Here is a 19948-nt window from a genome sequence, read left to right on the forward strand (position 1 = left end):
ATGACAAAGTTCAGGGTCAAATATGATAAGTAATATGAAATAATCCTGAAAATAAAGTTACTTGTTTTTGGCCTCACCGCACAGCATGCAGGATCTTAGTTCCCCAATCAGGGATTGAACCTGGGCCCTTGGCAGTGGAAGTGCCGAGTCCTAACTACTGGACCACCAGGGAATTCCCAAAAATACAACATTAAAAAACATTTTTTGAGAAATTTAGTGAGTATACCATGAACAGTACCATTTATCACTCTCTCCTCCTTTCAAAATTACATCAATCAATAATCCACATGTCAAATGCACAATATTTAAGATTCTTTCATTCATATGGCTACATTTCAAGTAGCTTGTGATTAGTAATTCTTAACCTCCAATGACTCTACAAATGAAAATCCACTTTACACCAGTCAGCAAAAATCCTTTCCCTAAAATAAAAACATTCACGTTTCGCATCTATCAAGAGCAGTTATGAACAAAGCATTTATCCCTGTTTAACTTTTCATAAGACCATAGTTTTCTTTATCCCTAGAGGATAGATCATTGTGCAAACAAAAATTTTTTTTCTCTGTTATATCAAAGTTAGATATAAAAGAGCCTGTTGTTTCAAAGGCTTCCTGTTAACAAAAATCACAGGTATCCCTCCCTAGTCTATTTTTCACTCTCTCTCCTCAACGCAGTCATTCAATAAAATTATGTACCACACAGTTCACTATGTATAAGGCAAAGGGCAAGTCTTCACTGTCTGAAGAGACACAAGGAGACACCAATAAAAATGAGAAGTACTTGCCCTCAGAAAACTTACACTTTAGTAAGGAGACACATGTAAAATGATAATTACAGTACAAGTGGTAATTATTTTACCACTTGAGAAAGATTTTTTAATCAAAATATAGTTGATTTACAATGTTAATTACCACTGTACAGCAAAGTGATTCAGTTCTACATATTTATAAATGTATTCCATTTTTAAATATCCTTTTCCATTATGGCTTATCATATGATATTGAATATAATTCTCTGTGCTACACAGTAGGACCTTTTAATTTATCTATTCTATATATAAAAGACTAGATTTGCTAACCCCAACCTCCCATTCCACCCCTCTCCCAACTCCCTCCCCTCCCCTAAGCAAACACCAGTCTGTTTTCCTATGTCCATGATTCCATTTCTGCTTCATAGACAGGTTCATCTGGGTTATACTTTGTCATATTTTAGATTTCACATATAAGTGGTATCATATGGTATTTACAGATGTGATTCTTGAACTGCTTCCTGAAAGGACTAGAGCTTGCCAGGCAGATCTACCAAAGAAAGGCTTTTCAAGCCAAAGAAACAGCAAGTATAAAGGCAAACACTGGAAAATATGGTGCTATTCCTCACTAAAAAAGAACAACACTATGAGGCAGAAAAGGAAGTAGGGGCCAAACCATAAACAACATCATAAGCCACTCTAAAAAGTTTACATTTCATTTTGTAGGAAAAGAGAGCCAGAAAAGAATTATGAGTTGAGGTATGACAGTCAGAGTTGTGTGTGAAAAAGATAAATCTTTCAGCAAAGAGGGTGTTGTATTAGAAGAGGGTACACTGGGGACGGAGATAGTGCACACCGCCCAGCAAGGCAGCCAAGGCATGATCACCACCTCACGAAGAGAGACGGGAGGGGAGACGCGGAAGCAGGAATCCTCGGGGCTTGGTGACTAGGTAGTGCTAGGAAAGGATACACTAGGGAGAATGGTTTTCAGATTTTAGTTTAAAACCATTTGCACCAAGGCAGGGAGTACAAAAGCACATGCTGTGAATGAAGACGGAGGCGGATGATGGTAAGAAGCTCTGTTTTGGACGCAGTGCGTTTCCAGTGTCTGTGGAACAACCAGGAAAGGATGTATACACCAAGTAGCTGAGAAATGGGTCTACAATTTTTATAAAGAGGAGCCTGAGGTAGAAAAAGAGACTGAGAATAATTTTTTAAATCATGGACAGAGCTGAAACTATCTAGGTAAAATACCTAGGGTGAAGAGAGAAGAGAACCACCAACAGAACTCTGGAGCTTGAGCACTGGCAGGAGAAGAACCTAGGAAAGAGCAGGACAACAAAAGAGCCCGAGAGGAAAAGGAAGCGACTGCGAAAGCTTCAAGACGTAGAGACATAAAGACTGGCTCTGACAGGGCAAGAAAATGCATTTAGGATTCACAGAGTGATAATGTTCTACACTGTTCTCCAGTGTTTTTCTTTTTCGGCCACGTTGCACAGCTTGCAGGATCTCAGTTCAGTAACTAGGTGCTGAGCCTGTGCCCCTGGCAGTGAAAGCCACTGGACCACCTGGAAATTCCCAAATTTCCTTTAAAAAAAACAACAGCACTTAACCGGCCCTACCTGGTAAGGAGGGGTACCATGTCCTGCCCACTGCCATGCTCCTTCTCCCACTGCTCCAGCAGGGTAGTGAGCTCAGCTTTGGAGTCCACGTGCACCGCTACTGTAGTCATGGCTTGACCTAGGGAGAAGCAAAACACACACACAAATGAACACAGGCCAAGAAACCCGACACACTGCCTACAAAAAGCAGAGTGAGAAGGGCGGGGAAAGGATGAGCAAACAAGGAAAACAGAAGTACCGGAAACTGAACCCTGGGATAATTTTATTTGTGGTACAGTGCAAAATCTGGGACTGGGGACCTGGACACTCATAAAGGTCTGGTGAACAAGTCTTTTCACCTTTCTCAAGCTGTTTGCCAGACTTTGGGAACTGGATCAAAATCATGATTTTTAACCTTTCTATGAGCAGACTTCCTGAGAATCAGGCAAAACCCATGGTTTCTTTCTCCTCTCAGAAACACACATACATGTATCCCTGCTTTTCAGAAGTTCACTTTATGCCACATCATTTTTATGGCATCACCGACTCAATGGACATGAGTCTGAGCAAACTCCGGGAGACAGTGAAGGACAGGTAAGCCTGGCATGCTGCAGTTCTCTCAGCTCAGAAGTCAAACACAGCTTAGCAACTGAACAACAATTTTTATGAAAGACCTACATAAGTATCTGTTTTTGCTAACCCAAAGAAATCTGAAGAGGATATTGTGTTGGTTTCGCAGCAAGCCATTCTCACTGCTGCAACCCCAAGCAGAGAAAGGCGCCACCAAGCTCCTTTCATACGAACTACACTCAGCAATAAGCTACTATAGCTCTGAACTGTGCCTATGCGCATCTGGGCTTTATCTCAATTTTTGTGCATCCATTAGCAAGACGTGTCCTAAGGCAACTGCTTCACTTTATGTCATTTCAGTTCATGAAAGGTCTCACACGGACACTCTACAACCTGTCCCTGCACATTATTATGTACAATAGTCCCAAACCTAGATCTGAGGTCCAAACCTGGGAATCCCAAATTTAGATCTGAGGTCCAAACCTGTGAAGCTGCTCTTTTAATTTAAAAAAAAAAGATAAAAAATATAGCAAATACTCCCGGAAAGACTGTGTTCTTGTAAGTCTTCAGGGGAAAATTCTATTAAAGATAAGCAACACATTCCTGTTAATTCTTAACAAAAGATCAAGAAATGAAGTGGTTATCATTACCAATATGAAAGCTGGGAAGGAATATTATAAACTAATTTGTTCTTCAGGCTTCCTAATCTATCTCACAGCTCCTGGGAGGAGGATAACAGGCTGGAGAAAGGCAGAAAAAGTTGCTGAGCTGAGTGATGAGCCCAGGGGTGCAGGACAGGGAGTTGAGACAGGCTCTGGAGGAGCCATATGAGACATCGACTTGGGGAAAAGAGGTTTACAAGGAATTCCAGAAGGGATATATGAGACCCAAATGTTCAGATGGTTTACTTCTCTTGCCAAAGCAGTCTTAGGATCAAAATGTCAAATCCTGACATGCAAATGTATATTTTCACAGACACAGCAACCATAAAAAACTTTGTCAAAAAAAAAAAAAATTCACTAGCTCATCTAGGATTATTTTGTTCATTCTTCCAAAGGCATCTAACGTAAGACCAAAAGAAATACATTTACCATCAACCCTCTAAATTTTGGGCTTCCCTCATAGCTCAGTCAGTAAAGAATCTGCCTGCAGTGCAGGAGACCTGGGTTCGATTCCTGGGTCGCCAAGATTCCCTGGAAAAGGAAACGGCAACCCACTCCAGTATTCTTGCCTGGAGAATCTCATGGACAGAGGAGCCTGTACAGTCTACGGGGTTGCAAGAGTTGGACACAACTTAGAGACTAACCACCACCACCACTCTAAATTTAAACACTTATCTTTTAATCAAATTGAGGCAATGCTAATAGTAGACAGTGATTCATGTCACCTGAGCTACCCATAAATCCAAAGAATATTTTCAAAACAAAGTTAAAATGCTTCTTTTCTACAAAGAATCCACATTTTCCATTTTCTAGGCAAAGACACAAGAGAAATACTGCAAATGTGACCAAATAATATGGACTTGTGACTTCAACTTGAGAGGACCCAAGGTATATTTCTGACTGCAACTAACTATAAATGCATTTTTAAAAATAAACTTACTTAGAATGAAGTGAAGTCACTCAGTCGTGTCCGACTCTTTGCGACCCCATGGACTGTGCATGGTATTCTCCAGGCAAGAATACTGGAATGGGTCACCGTTCCCTTCTTCAGGGGATCTTCCCAACCCAGGGATTGAACCCAGGTCTCTCATACTGCAGGTGGATTCTTTACCATCTGAACCACCAGGGAAGCCCCAGAACAATTACAGGTTTGTTTTTTTTTTTTAAGTTGTGAAGACAGTAGAGAGAATTCCCATATACCCATCACTCAGTTCAGGTTCCCCTAATGTTATCTTATAGGGACATGATGTCAAAATCAAGAAACTAAAAATCAGTATATTACTTTTAACTAAACTCCAGATCTGACTCACATTTCACCAGCTTTTCCATTCACATTCTTTTTCTGTTCCAAGATCTCATCCAGGATATATTACTTTTAGTTGTCCTGTCTCCCTTTGGTCTGTGACAAGTTTTTGAATCTTCCCTTGTTTTTATGACCTTGACAATCTGGAGGAGTATTAGCCAAGGGGTAGAATGGGGCAATGATTTTATCAAAGTTCCCCCCAATTTTATCAATGTTTTCCTCAGTAAAATTTTATGCTGAGGTAAGAGATTTAAAGACTGAGGGAAGTAGCAACATATGGTAACAGCAAAGTTAATCTCTTACAACACATCCTAAAAGTGCGGGAGAAACGGTTTTACTGGTGCATTCTACCCAACACTTTTAAGAATTAAGATTACTCCTCAAATTCTTCCAAAAAATTGAAGAAAAGGCAGACTTCCTAATGTACATAAAGCCAATACTACCCTGATACTAAAGACAGATAATGATATCACTAGCAATCTACAGACCGATACACGTTATGAAAATAGATGTAAAAATACTTAAAATACTAGAAAGATGAAAACAGCAGGACATTAAAGAGGATGAGATACCACGACCAAGTGGGATTTAGACCAGTAATACAATGGTGGTTTGATATATGCAAATCAATTAAAGTAACAATACATTAATAGAATGAAGGGGGGCGGTGAGCCTGTGAGTGATATAGAAGAAGCATCTGACAAAATCCAACATCCTTTTGTGAAAAACACTCACTAAACCAGGAACAGAACCTCCTCAATAGGGCACAGTAAAGAGCATTAATTACAAAAACTCACAGCTGACATGGGCTTCCCAGACGGCTCTGTCAGTAAAGAATCCACCTGCAATGCAAGAAACACGAGTTCCCCTGGGCCGGGAACAGTCCCCTGGAGGAGGGCACGGAAAGACACTCCAGTGTTCCTGCCTGCAGAATCCCATGGACAGAGGAGCCTGGAGGGCTACAGGGCCCATAAGGTTGCAAAGAGTCAGACACGACTGAAGCAACTAACAGCTAACGCATGCTCAATGGTGAAAAGACTGAAAGCTTTCCCCCGAAAATCTGAAACAAAACAAAGATGTCTGCTTTCACAACTTAAGCACTGTGCTAGTTCTAGCCAGAGGAATTAAGACCAAAAAATGAAAAAGCATCCAAGTTGGAAAGAAGTAGTAAAATTATCTTTATTGACAGATGATATGACCCAATATATAGTAAATCCTAAAGAACTCCGTTGACAAATAAATACCACTGGAATTAATAAACAAGTTAGTAAAGTTATAGAATACAACATTAACACAAAAATTACTTGTATGGCTGCACACCAGCAATAAATAATCAAATACGAAATTAACCAAACAATTTCTCTCAAAATAGCACTAAAAAGAATAAAATGCTAAGGAATCAATTTAAGCCAAAAAGGCAAACAACTTCCTCAAAGAAAATTACAAAACATTGCTGGAAAAAATAAAATTAAAAAAGACCTAATAAGTGCAAAGACATCCTGGAGTCAGGGATTAGAACACTTAATATTGTGAAGATAGCAATATTCTCCAAAATGGGCAATTGTCAACACAATCCCTACAAAATCTAATGATCTTCTTTGCATTAGAGCAAATATCAATTCTAAAATTTATGTGTAACTGCAAGGAATCCCAAACGACCAAAACAATCTTGAAAAAAACAGAATTCACACATCTGACATCAAAACTACTATGTAAAATAATCAAAATACTGTGATACAGGCATAAGGAAAGATATATATACCAATGCAATGGAACTAAGAGTCCAGAAATAAAATCTTACACTTATGCTCAACTGATATTCAACAAGTAGCCCAAACCCAGTCAACAGCAAAAGAATTTGTTGAAAGACCGTTACTAGAAAGATTAATGGTCTTTCAACAAATTGTGCTGAGACAACTGAATATTCACGTAACAAGGAATGAAGCTGGATCCTTGCTTCACATCACATACAAAAATTATCTCAAAATGGTTCAATATAAGAGTTTAAACCATAAAACTCTTAGAGGTAAACACAGGGTTAAATCTTCACGACCTTGAAATTGGCAAGAGATGTTCATCTGACATCAAAAGAATAAGCAACAAAGGAATAGACAGATTGGACTTCAACATTTAAAACTTTTGTGCCAAATACATTATCAAGAAAGTGAAAAGACAACCCATAGAATGGAAGAAAATATTTGCAAATCAGAGCTGATAAGGATCAAGTATTCATAAAATATAAGAATGCCTACAACTCAACAACAACAAAGAAACCTGATTCAAATATCGGCAAAGAAGTGGCCAAAACAGCTCAGGTGGGAGAGCATCAGACTGAAAAATGGGCAAAGTACTTGAACAGGCATTTCTCCAGTGAAGATGTACAAGTAGCCAATAAGTACATGAAAAAAAATGTTCAACATAGTTAGCAATTAGGGAAATAAAAATCAAAACTACAATAAGATACCAATCATACCTACTAGGATGATCAAAACCAAAAAATTGTAAAGGTAGCACTAGCAAGGATATAGATACACCGGAATGAACACTGCCAACAGGAATGTAAAACAACACAACAGCTATAGAAAACAGTTCGATGGCGCCTCAAAAAATTTATAAGAAAAAGTTAAACACAGAATTACCGTGACCCAGCACTTCCACTTCAAGGAATATAACCAAAAGAAGTGAAAATAGATATTCAAACACTTGTACACAAATGTTCAAAGCATACTCACAATATTCAAAGGATGAAAACAACCCCAAAGGTTCATCAACAGATGAATGGATAAACAAAATGTGGCTATATTCATACAATGCAGTTATTATTCAGCCACAGAAAGGAATGAAGTACTGAGACATGTTACAGCTGTGGATGAACGCCAGGCAAAAAAACCCTAACAGAAAAGGTCACATATTCTGATTCTATTTCTATGAAACATTCAGAATAGGTAAATCCATATACAGAAAGCTGCCGAATGATTGCCAGGAGCTTGGGGGAGGGAGAAGTAGGGAGTGACTTCTTAATGGATATAGGGTTTCCTTGTGAGGTGATAAAAAATTTCTTGGACCTAAAGGAGATGATGGTTGCACAACACTGCTAATCTACTAAATGATTAATGGTTAATTTATGGTATATGAATTTTACCATTTTTTTTAATGGGGAGGAAAAGGTCCAAAAGGGAATGCCTCATGGATAACTTAAGCACTCAGCCTAGCAGGGCTTATAAAAGCAAAGTTTAAAGGAAATAATATCTCTAATGAAGGTCAACTCAAGTGCATTAAAATAGTAAAATTTTAGAGTTCAATTTAAAAACACACACGGACTTCTAGTATCAATTTCAAAATTTCAAGTTAACTATGCCCAAATGTAACTATAACTTTGGGAAAACCATTTGCCTAGGGAAAATATAAACTTAAACTAAGATAATAATAGCAATGAAAATTCATTTTACTCTCTATAAAAGACTATTAACAAAGTTCAAAAGGTGTAGCCATCTTGTTATGGACCAGACAGTGAAGGTACATTGCTCCTTCCATGTTCCAAAGTGAGTTCTCCCAGTGGTATGCAGAATTTATGGCCAGTCTAATGATACAACAGTTACCAATCACTGAATACTAGTATGAAATAGACACTTGATTATTATTCTGAAATTTTACAGACATACTGTCCTTATTTTACAGATGAGGAAAGGGGCTTAGAGAGGTCCCCAAGGCCATTCAACTGGTACTTGGTAGAAAAGGGGTTCAAGCATTCAAATTCCAACTCTGCCAACATACCTGTGAGATCTTGGTCAAGTTATTTAACTTCTCTAAACCTCAATTTCCTTATCTGTAAAAGGGAAATGGTTGTTGTAAGAGTAAAACAATAATCATGTCCATTAAATGGAATAATATAAAGCTCTACAGAAAATACGTAGAGGGAATTTACTGGCAATCCAGTGGTTAGGACTCAGGCACTCTAACTACCAGGGCCCTGGGTTCAATCCCTGTTAGGGAACTAAGATCTCTCAAGCCGCACAATGAAGATAAAAAGTAGAAAGTCCTTTATCCCAAAGGATGCCTGCCGAAGTATTTAGGGGTGCTGCACCTGCAACTTATTTTCAAACGGTTCCACAAAATACATACCACATCTACAGGGCAAAATAATAACAACTGTTGACTCTAGATGGATAAACAAGTATTCATTTTATTATTCTCTCAACTTTTTAATATACTTGACTTTTTTTCTAGTTAAAAAGCAGAAGAGAACAAAAAAAGAGCATAAAAAAATAAAACAGAAAAAAAAAAAAAGGCAGAAGAAAACTAAGAAGCATTTCCTTTCCTATATGGACAACTCTCAATACATTGTCAAGTGATAGTAACAAGTGAGTGTGTGTGTGTGTGTGTGTGTGTCTGTCCCTGGAAGAACACGTAAGAAACAGAAAATATTACTTTTTGGCAGGTAACTGACTTTCTGAAGGATAAAGGTAGAAGAAAGATTTTTCACTATGTCACTATCCTAGCCCTACCACTGTCTCACTATTTTGTTACCTTTTGTAACTTTTGAATTAAACCATAAAATCTTGTCTTTTCCTAATACACAGTACTGTATAGCCTATTCGCTTAATTAAAAACTACCCCAAAGCCTAAAAAATGTTCACTGTAACGACAGAGCCCATAAGGTTACAATTCTGAAACAAATACTTGTAAAGCAATCTTCCTTATTTAAAACACACACACACACTGGGGAGAAAAAACAAATTTGGAGCTTCAAGTAAAATGTACCTAATAATTGGTACGACTTGTGAGTTCCTGTATAGCAGTAGTCTATTACTGTCCATAACCATGACAGATACAACATAAATAATTTGGTAAGAAACCAACTTACCTCAATCACTTCAAACTAACAAGTGGTTCATTCTACCAGACTCCTCCTCTATTAAGTCTCACGACTGTACAACAGAATAGTAAAACACTGTGCTCAACAACTGAAATATTTTGAGCATAAAAGGACTTCCTTTATAGTTCCCAAATTCCGTATCAATTTCCTTTATACTAAAAAACATATTACCACTAGAAAATGGATAACTGCAATATACAAAACCCAAATTTTGACAGCATCAAGCAGAAAAACAGCAAATTCCTAAATCTAATAATACAAGCTTACATAAACCTTTTAAGGTTTAATGAGGCAAGAAAACTACAGAACATTACCAATGAACCTCACTCCGTACATTAACAAAGCGTTTAGAACAAGATGTTACTAATAATTAAAACACGTAGACTAATTTAAAGGCTTCGTTGAGAAGACAAGAGTAAGGAAAAACTGAGGCCAACGTGACATGGACGAGTGATCTGGGACTCAAAAAGAACCTCTACAAACAGCCCCAAACTACTTCCTCAACAAAAGATACCGAGCGCTAACAGTGCAATAAGAGGAAGTGAGACGCAAACCGTCTAAGAAGAGAGAATTAAGCAAACGAATGACACTCAGTTAAAAACAACTATAACCCTCGTTAACAGGATCCCGGGAAGGTTGGCGGGCGCTCCAACGTTTGGCTCTAATCTGCAGAACCTCACACCTCGCCTTCCGCCCCTCCCCTCCACCAGGGGAGTGGGAGGAGTCCCGGGAGAGCCCCGCCCCACTTCGCCCGAAAGAGCGCCGGGCGGGTGCAAGAGGGAGGTGGCACGAGGCCGAGGGAGGAGAGAGCCCGCCCAGGTGACTGGAGCTAGAGGCGGAGACACAGAATGGGAAGGGGACCGCCGTAGGGCAAAGAAGATGGAGACCAGCCCCCCCCCCCCACCCCCGCCCCGTACAGATCGAAGACTAGGAGGACTGGAAAGTAAAAGGTGATGAGTGGAATGAGAGGCGCCCCTCCCCCAGGCAGGGGCGGGCACACCCTTGCTCCCCACTCCGGGCGGAAGAGTTACTCTTGGGAAGCTTCTTTTGCGGACTGGAGGAAGAACGTGGAGGCCCCGCCCCCGAGCCCAAAATCTGGAGGAGTAAAAGTCTAATCAGGCCCTGGACCAAGCCTCCCGGGAGGCCCGGCCCGCCCCCTCCCAGCCGGCGGCCCAGGCAGGTGCCGCCCCTCCCCCAGCCCGGCGCCCACTCTCCCGCCCGCCCGGCCACGCGCCCAGTCTCCTCGAGCCCCTCTCAAAGAGCCGTCCCCCTTCCTTCCCCACTCACCTTCCCGGGCGGCTCCGCCGCTCCCCCTGACCCCGCCAGCGGCCACAGTTCACCCACACCGCCTCAGGTCCCGCACTCACTCTCACTCACACACAGCGCGACCACGGCTCCGGAGCGGCCCACATATTATGCGTCACTCGCGTGCTACGTGCCCTGCGCGCGCGCGCGCGCTCCTCCCGACTTGGCGCGAGGACTGCCGGCAGGAGGCGGGAGGAGAACACCAGGGCCAGCCCCGGCGCCGCCAGGGAAATAAAGTTCCGCCCCTAGGGGCGGCACCCACCGAGTCGTGGTTGGCGCGTGGGCATTTTGCCCCGCGCGTTGACTTCTGGGGTTTGTAGTTTTAGTATAAACGCGAACTGCTACGTACTTATTGGCTGTTCAGGAAGACGGAAGCGAACAGTGAGGCTCGATCCTCCCAGACCAACACCGGAACTGCTGGATTACCTTCTTAGTACTTTATTCGGCCCTGTGTGACATGTAGAAGTCTTTTAGTCTCCCATTTGCTCCATTGGACCTAGAACATACCAGGATCTAAGAAAATATTTCCCTAAGCGTATGAGAAATCACAACACTCATTAAACAAAAGGCTTTAGTTTTTGTCTTTCTGTTCAAGACCTAGCCTGTAGAATCAATAAAAATTCGTCCTAGGTATTATATGTGAAGCAGAGCAAAGGAAAGAATCAAAAGGAAATAGATTAAGGGAGAGCTGACTTCGGATGTCATCTAATTTCTTTATTTTGCAGCTGGGAAAAGTGAGACCGAGAGAGTGAGTGACTTGCCTAACATCACACAACCAATTAGCAACAAAACCAGAACGACTCTTGACTCTGACTCGGGGATTCCTTTTTGGAGACGTGAAAGGTAAGCCCCACAGCTGAGCATACTCTCCCTAACGAGGTCCTGCTGCTGCTGCTGCTGCTGCTGCTAAGTCACTTCAGTCGTGTCCGACTCTGTGCGACCCCATAGGCAGCAGCCCACCAGGCTTCCCCGTCTCTGGGATTCTCCAGGCAAGAACCCAGCCTTTATTCCTAGGAGTCCTGAGCAAGTTCCTATCCATCTTTATGGCATCCTCACAGCGATTTCACATGGGAAACATGGGGCACAGCAAGCTTGCTGCCATGCTCAGGTTCCATAGCTAGTATGAAGCTAGCCAGAGCCTGGGTGCTGGGTCTCTTAGTTCTGTTGCTCACAGGGCCCCATTACCCGCCTTTAAGAAGAGACCTCCCTGCTTCACTTAGGTGTGTAACTTTAAACAGCTGATGCTCAGGCACAAAATTCTAGAATGTTGGGTGGCAGTACGCAGACATGTCACCTCTCTGCAATGCCACACGGTTCTGTTCTCTGTGCTTCTGGGATTTTGCCTCTCAGTAATAGCCACTAGCATTTCCTTTGACTTCATAGCTCTGCTGCTGCTAAGTCGCTTCAGTCGTGTTTGACTCTGTGCGACCCCATAGACGGCAGCCCACCAGGCTCCCCCGTCGAGCCAAGTGTTTACCCCACATTTTTTCATATAACCCTCACTACCACCCCCACAGAGGAGAAATCTCAGCCCAGATTGGTTCCCCACGGAATGGGGCCCAGGTTTGTGGATGCAGAGGCTGGACCAATAACTTTCCTACATCCGTCTTCCAGCACTGCTTCAGCTGACTTTCCTGCTGTGATTCCGTGGACCATGAACCCAAAATGCGTGAGCATGGAGCATTCAAGCCTTAGATACCCTCCCTCTATCCATGATCCAGCCAGTGCGGTGCAGCTTCCCCATTGACTGGGGTCCTGAAAGGCCGACGTCTTGTGGGAACCCAGGTTCGCAGCTCCTTTTCTCCTGTCACAGCCTCAGCCTGCCACCAGATGTCGCTGCTTATCTTCAGAAAATCAGCCTGGGGTGCTGGGTAAATGATGGGAATAAGGGGTATATCCCAGAGGGCCTTTGGAGAAACCAGGGCCCAGGGGGCTGCAGAAGCAGAAAAGGAGCTATACAGAGCCTATCTAGCAACTGCTCCCTCCATAATCTGTTCTGTAATGCCTGCGGCCCCCCTATCTCTGCCAAAAGCTCCCCACGTATGCAGCCACACACCTGCAGGCGCTCCTAGCCTCCCCTGGGCTGCACATACATTTCATGCACACTCACTGACACATTTCATAGGTCAAGCACAGGTGCCAGAGACTCAAGGACTCCCGCGCACTGGCACCAATCCTCACAGCCAGCCTTTTCACATTTAAGTACATGCAAACAAAGCTACAAATAATCGGGCTCACACTCTCAGCTTGGCCTGGCACATCACGCCTGAGTCATTGGAAAAAGAGATTCCTTGGCCTCTTTGGAAGAACATTTCTGCGCTCTGTCTCCCTCCGCTCTGCCTGTGCCCTTCTTCCGCTGTGGTACACATCAAAAAGAAGCATCCAAAGGGCAAGAAGTCATGCTTGCAGGGCTGCCCAGTGGCAGAGGGAAGGCAAGAGCAGCTCAGCGCCAAGTCCCACAGACTTAGGTATGCTCCATCCAGCCTTCCTCCCCACACATGCCCATGCACTGGGCTAGAAAAAAATTGATAACGTCAAGTCCTCTGCATTTTGGCATTCTCCTCCCCTTTCCCTTGTCTCCTCTATCCCTCCCTCTTCCCTTTTCCACCTCCCCTTCTCTCCCATCACATCCTTCCGTGTTCACTGGACCCAGGTGCTCCCATTACCCACTCCCACCCGGTGTCATCACAACTCCTGCGCCACCGCCTCTCCCCCGCATCTCTTCCCACTCTGCTGTTGGTTGAACAAGACTATCTCGTGTCCAGGAGTAACAGGTCCAAGCTCCAGGGACCCCAGCTTCGGCCAAAAGGGAATTCGAATCATTCCCTGGGTGCCTTCCCCCTTCCTGGGAGCCCCCTACAGCCCCCTAGGAAGATGGAACACTGCCCTCATTGCAAAGGCAGTGTGCAAAGCAAGTACCCCTGCATGACTGCATCCAAGTCCACTAATTCCATTTCACAGAGTGCAAAACCACCGAGGCTGCACCTCATCCAGTGGTCACAGACACTGCAGTCTCCAGAAGTCAGCCCCCTGCCCTTGCCTCCAGCCCACACAGGAGTCAGCTAAGAAATGAAACAGCAGCCCCCCTGCAAGCCCTGCCATAACTCCCATGCAACCAGGGCCCCAGCCAGAATGAGGAGCTCCCTGCAATATTTAAGACAGACTTCTCTATTTTTAGTTGTTCTTCATCTGAAATTAAAATGGAACTGGACATGCTGTATTTTATCTAGCAACCCCACCTCAGAACCACTGCTCAGCCACAGACCACCCCCAGGACTCCCCTTGGTGATTCCCCGGGTCTCACTTAAATCATCTGCAAAATAGTTAGGAACAGCTGCCTCCCAGTGGGTCTCGTTAAAGGTTAGACCAGCCAGGCAGTCAAGGCTGCCTTATCCTAAAGCTCATCTGGGTGATATCAGGTTCAAAGTCCTCCGTTGTCTCTTGAACGCTGTCACTGATGGTCACAGATAAGAAAAGTTTCTTTTCCTCTTCATTGGGAAGTTTGCAGAAGGAGATAGGTCATCAGCTGAGTCTAGCTTTGGAGGTCCATAGCCCTGTGTCGTAATTCTGCTGCTCCCATTGCCCGGCTGTGGGACCTTGACCTTCACCTCTCAAGAAAGGTAAGTTTCTCCAGCTGGAGAAAGGGAATAGTGCCTCCTTCCAGCCTTGCTATGAGGACCAAGTGTGATCATGCCTGTGAAGTGCTCAGCTAGGGGCCTGGTGCACAGGAAGTGCTAGCTAAGTGGTGGCTATTTCTATCCTAACTTTTCTTGGCCTCTGGCTGTCCCTGCTGCCATCCTGCAGGACCACATCAGCCCTGGATGATTTCTGTTTGCTCCCGGTATTACTGCCTGCTGGAAGACCTCAGGCTTTTCTCATCAAAATGAGAAATGAGCTCCTTTCCAGAAAAATCCTAAGGCATATTTTCAGACGCACTGGGAAGCAGTGGAGTAACCATCCTTAGGGATCATCTGTCCATTCTCTGGCCCAGCACAGAACTCTGAGTGGGTCAGAGGGTAGATTTAAGAGGATCGGCTCCTAGGCCTCCTCATGCCTGAAAAGGCTGCCGTCGATCAAGGGTGAGGGCGGTCAAGGCCATGTTGCCCTCCCCAAACCAGCCTGTCGACCCTGCCTCCCTGCAGAGATGAAGCCTGCATCTGGAATCCTGCCCAGGGCACACTTACTCCTTCCCTGGGCTCCTCTGCCTGGATGGCTATGTCACAATCAAAGTAGAGGCCACGGGGATGGCCAGAGATTATGTCCCCGGGCCACCCTCACAATGGACCTGCCCAGCACACACGGGGGCTGGAGCATGCAAAGGCCCAAACTCTGTCCTCCAGGTGCTCCCAGGACCTGTCAGATCCCTGAGCCTCACTGCCCATCATCATCCTTCCTGACTCCTGGGGCCCTGCTCTTCCCAGAGGCGGTGCTGCAGGTAAGAGTTCAAGGTTGGCGAACAGGTACAGGCAAGGTAGGGAGAAAAGAGGCCCCGGCCTCTTTTGCCTTAGGTTTCTAGAATTGTAAATCCTTCGGAAAAGAAACAACAGCAAAGTCAGCATTGAGGAGAGATGCTGTTGCTCTTTTGACAATGCCTGTTTGTAGCTATGAGACTTCTACAGGATTCAGGACACTCTGGCCTTCAACTATCACTTGAAGGTACTCTACGGACTTCTCGGGGAGACCCTGATGAAGACTCAGGTCAGATAAAGCTTCCCACCCCATCAGTTCCTTCACTGGGAGGGGAGGCTGGGAGCAGAATGACTTTGTTTGATGAGCGGAAGCTGGTCTGACCCCCAATTCAGAGAGACCCACCACCACCACCTGGAGTAATCACCAACTGCCCCACCCCTAAACTCAGTGGCGATGAACCTGGACCCCAAAGAGATACTGGCAGATGTGGGCAGGAGCTCAGTTAGACCTAGGAGCTGAAGCCATCAAGATATGTGGCGGGGGTGGGGGGATCGGTGCGGTGTGCTTCTAAATGCAGAAGGTGTCCTGGGCTCTTACCATGAGGCACTTCCTCTTCATTCCCTCAGAGGTGCGGGGTGTCTCTCCATGAAAAGTCACATGATGTTCCTGAGGGGAGCCCCTCAGGCCCACCTCCTGCTTCACCAGCCCAGACTTGTCACAGGGGGCCTTTTGTGAAGTCACAAAGCTGGCTGCCTCTTGCCAGGACCAGAGACCAGGACAGCCAGGGACTACTTACTGGGCATGACTTCGGGGGATGGAAGTCTTCATGCAGAAATGCCCTTTGGACTCTTGACAGGGGTCTGGAGGGGCTCAGGTTGTAGGGAATGTGGGACTCTGTTGGAGACCCAGGGAAGCAGGCGGTGTCTCAGATCCTGGTCATTGCCAGGAAATGAGAACAGTTGGGGCTGTTTGGCTGTGGGTTTATCCCTCAAGGGCCAGGGGTAGTGGGGAAGGATTATAGGCCACAGCTGAATGCATACAGAGGTCCTAATCACTGATGTTGGGGGTTTCATGGCAAAGAGAGGTTAAGGGACCAGATCTTCCCCTCGGTGCAATCCATCCATGATCATCTGCTTATCGATTCCGCCTGCTTCTTGGGCAATGCAGCCAAATTCTGCTGCGTTAATAAGCAGCCTTGATGGCCTTGGCAGGCACCTTCGCCTGTGGGACTGCTCAGGGGTAGAAGACTGTCAGAAGAAATGCAAGTTCCCAGTGTTCACTCTCTCCAGAGTGTTGACATTCCCACCCCGAGGAGCCAACTCAGGAGAGGAAACGGGAGAGAGGAGAAAGCCTCACTCCAAGAAGTGTGCGAAGTCAGCCACTATTGCCAAAGGTCACGGTGGGTACAGGGAGGGTGGGGGAGCCACTTGCCAGGAGCCCTGCTCTGAAAACTGATGAATGAAGTCTTTTTCCTTGAAGGATTCCTGTGCCTAACCCTATAACTGAGTCCCTTGGACTGGGAGGCTGCAGCACCCAGTGGAGACGACAGGTCCTGTCTGCAAGGGCCCACAGTCTAGGAGCTGAGTGACCGAGCCTGGCTGCCCCCCTTACAGAGAAGGCAAAGGTCCCAGAAAATGGTGGGGCAGCCGGGAATCAGGGGCCCCGCCTCCCAGGCCAAGACCTTACATTTCCCTGAAGATAAAAACAGACTAGAATCTTGAGGGCTTTTAACAATTAAGCCCAGACAGCTTCACACCACCCCTGAGCGCCTGCAAGTTTGGGTCTTGGGGTCGCTCATTCTTTGGAGAGCGGCTCTTCCCCACGTGGCTCCTCCCTTGGCCATTTTTGTTGCTGCATTCAAATCAGGCCTCCAGGGAGAACCTCCTGCTGTCTGCTCCATGTAGCCCATGGGGTGCTGGGGGACAGACCTGGCCTGAGGGGTGGGTGACTAGAGGGTGACTGGGCGAGTTTCCCCACCCATTCCTCATAACTTTACTAGGTCCATGGTTTTCAAACTTCGGGAGCATTATTTCAGCACAGAATTTTTTTTAACCTAGTGAAATCCTGTCTTGTTCATTAAGTAGGTAAAGGAACCATGCTGGAAGTGGCAGGGCATGGTGTGCCAAAGTCCCTACCAACTCTGAGGAACCCCCTACCATTTCAATAAACTCAGTTTTGGAAAAACACATGCCACATGACTTCCAGACCCTTCCAGGTTTGGCCTGCACATGAAGCATCAGAGCCCAGGCTTCAAAGGAGGATGAGAACAGGAAAGGCCATGTTTAGTGGCCACCTTGAAGCCCTGCCCCAAGTAGCTTCCCCAAAACCACTTAGAGTTTCTGGTTCTGACTTATTTACAACTGCCTGTGCATCCCCAGCCCCCCTCTTACCTGACCTTCTCCTGCGAACATTGCTTCTCCATTGCAGGCTCTGAAGTCAGCATCCAACCCTCTGTGGCACGAAGGCCACATAGGAGTCCTAAGTCAGGAACACACCAGGCACCTTTCTGTAGCTGAGGTCAGTAGGCAGCAAACAGGAGACTCTTCCTTCAAGCTTTGCTTTACTCTCTCCTGACACCCTTGTAGCTTCCAGAATTGTCTTTTTTTTTTTTTTTAATACAGAATATATCCGATTTCATGTGGCTGATAGTCTCACCTGAGAGCCAGGAAAGGCCCAGGGCAGCCTGAGCTGGGGACAAACCCTGTCTTCCCCATTTCTCTTCCCCTAAAATGCAGAGTAGAGGGGACATGGGCAAGGTGGGCTCTCCATGCCACAGGCCAGTAGAGGCCTGGATTCCAGGCACTTTTGTTCCAGAGAATCTCTGAGAAGCATCACGTCCTTGGCTGCTCCCAAGAGGACCACAAATTCAGGAGAGCAGAGTAAAGATGCTGTGGCTCTTGTTCCAGAGAAAGGCAGCTACATAGTGGTTGAGAACAGAGGCTGCTCTGCCTGCCTTCGTGGCTGGGGCCTCAGGGCAAAGAGCAGACACTCACTCTTTCCAGGATGGTGAGGGAACAAACAGCTACCCTTAGTAAGCAGACAGACAAATGGCGGTTTCTAGCCCTGGCCACATATTTGAATCACCTGTGGCATTCTTCTGACCAACCAGTGTGAAGACCTTATTAATTCCACACCAATTAAATCAGTATCTTTACAGATGGGGCTCAGCCATCTTTGTTTTCCAAAGCTCCCCAGGTGACTAATTCACAGCCGAGGCAGAGAACCCATGGCCTAGGAGGAGAGATTAGCATCAGACAGGATTTGGGTGTAATGGTCTTCACCCTGAGGTGGGGCCTCGTGGCTTGAAATCCTGGAGGCCAAGTAACCTGGGCTCTGCTGTCACTGGAATCCGTGGGGGCCCCTCTTACCCACCTACCTTCACACCCATCCACCTGCCACACAGACGCCAGAGCACCCCTTTGGGGAAAAGCAAGACAAAAGGCTCAAGGATCCAGCCCCAGGGAAGAAGAGTGTGCACTCTGGTTTAGAATCTTTTCTTTTCCAAGATTCTTTGATGTGGCCCACTTTTAACATCTTTGTTGAATTTTTTATGACATTGCTTCTGTTTTGTTTTGTGCTTTTTTGCAGACAGACATGTGGGATCTTAACTTCCCCTACCAGGGATGACCAGGGAGCGAACCCACCCACCCTGCATTGGAAGCACAGAGTCAACCATGGGGCCACCAGGAAAATCCCCTCTGGTTCAGAATCTTGACCGTTTCTTTCTAGCTGTGTGGCCCTGACAGCCCTTCTGAGTCTCCATCTTCATCTGTCAAACGGGGCAGTATTGAGTGTGGTTGTAAGGAACACCCAGCTCATAGGAAGAGCCCCAGAGATGGGGCTGTTAGCAGCAGTTAGCCCAAACTCAGTCCATCAGCCCAGACAGGACCCTAGTGATCACCTGTCTAGACCCTTGCTTTTTGCACAAACACCTGAAAGTCCAGAGGGGAGAAATTTTTCCAGGCCATGCAGCCAGCTAGAACCTTAATCTCCCTCCACCCAGGCAGCTTTGCATCAGAGCGCCCTTCCTTATCTCCTCTCATCCAGCAAAACTCCAAAAATGATCACTGGGACTTCTAAAGAAGTAAGTGAGGATTTTAACACATATTTCTAATGTCTTAATTGAGATTCTGGGTTGACCTTTGGGGCAGAGGGTATACTCTGCTCATTTGGCCCCTTGACCCTAATACGCTGTTTGTCTCCTGTTGCTTCTGGCATTCTTAGTACTCTGATGCCAACTGTGTGGGCCCCTGAGTATGTAAGATGGATGCCACTGGGGCCTGGGCCTGGGGTTAGGAAAGGCAGAGAGGTCAGGGAAGAGGCATGGCTGGTTTTCCATATAAGCCTCTTTTGTACTCTGAAGCCACTGAACTTGTACTAATAAAAATAAAATTGGTATTGAAAAATAAAGCTATGCATGTCATTGCATGTCATTTCTCAAAGCCCATAGAATGTTCAGGCACCAAGAGTGAA

At 45.4% G+C, this 19948-nt stretch overlaps 1 protein-coding gene and 1 non-coding gene across 3 annotated transcripts in view; both read right to left on the reverse strand.

Moving 5' to 3' along the window:
- Positions 1-11139, reverse strand: part of DCAF1 (DDB1 and CUL4 associated factor 1) — an 82042-nt gene extending 70903 nt beyond the window's left edge. For both annotated transcript variants that reach the window (XM_052643724.1, XM_052643716.1), the window contains exons 1-2: positions 11048-11139; positions 2371-2488 (exon numbers count right to left, since the gene is read on the reverse strand). In XM_052643724.1, the coding sequence (XP_052499684.1) occupies positions 2371-2480 (110 nt within the window). In that variant the 5' untranslated portion in view covers positions 2481-2488; positions 11048-11139. The remainder of the gene's footprint in view (positions 1-2370; positions 2489-11047) is intronic.
- On the reverse strand, positions 100-172 carry TRNAG-UCC (transfer RNA glycine (anticodon UCC)). The gene has a single exon. It is a non-coding gene; the product is annotated as a tRNA-Gly (tRNA).
- Positions 11140-19948: the final 8809 nt, after the last annotated feature.

The sequence above is a fragment of the Budorcas taxicolor genome, chromosome 1 (genome assembly GCF_023091745.1).
Source record: "Budorcas taxicolor isolate Tak-1 chromosome 1, Takin1.1, whole genome shotgun sequence".
In the NCBI taxonomy this organism is placed as follows: Eukaryota; Metazoa; Chordata; class Mammalia; order Artiodactyla; family Bovidae; genus Budorcas; species Budorcas taxicolor.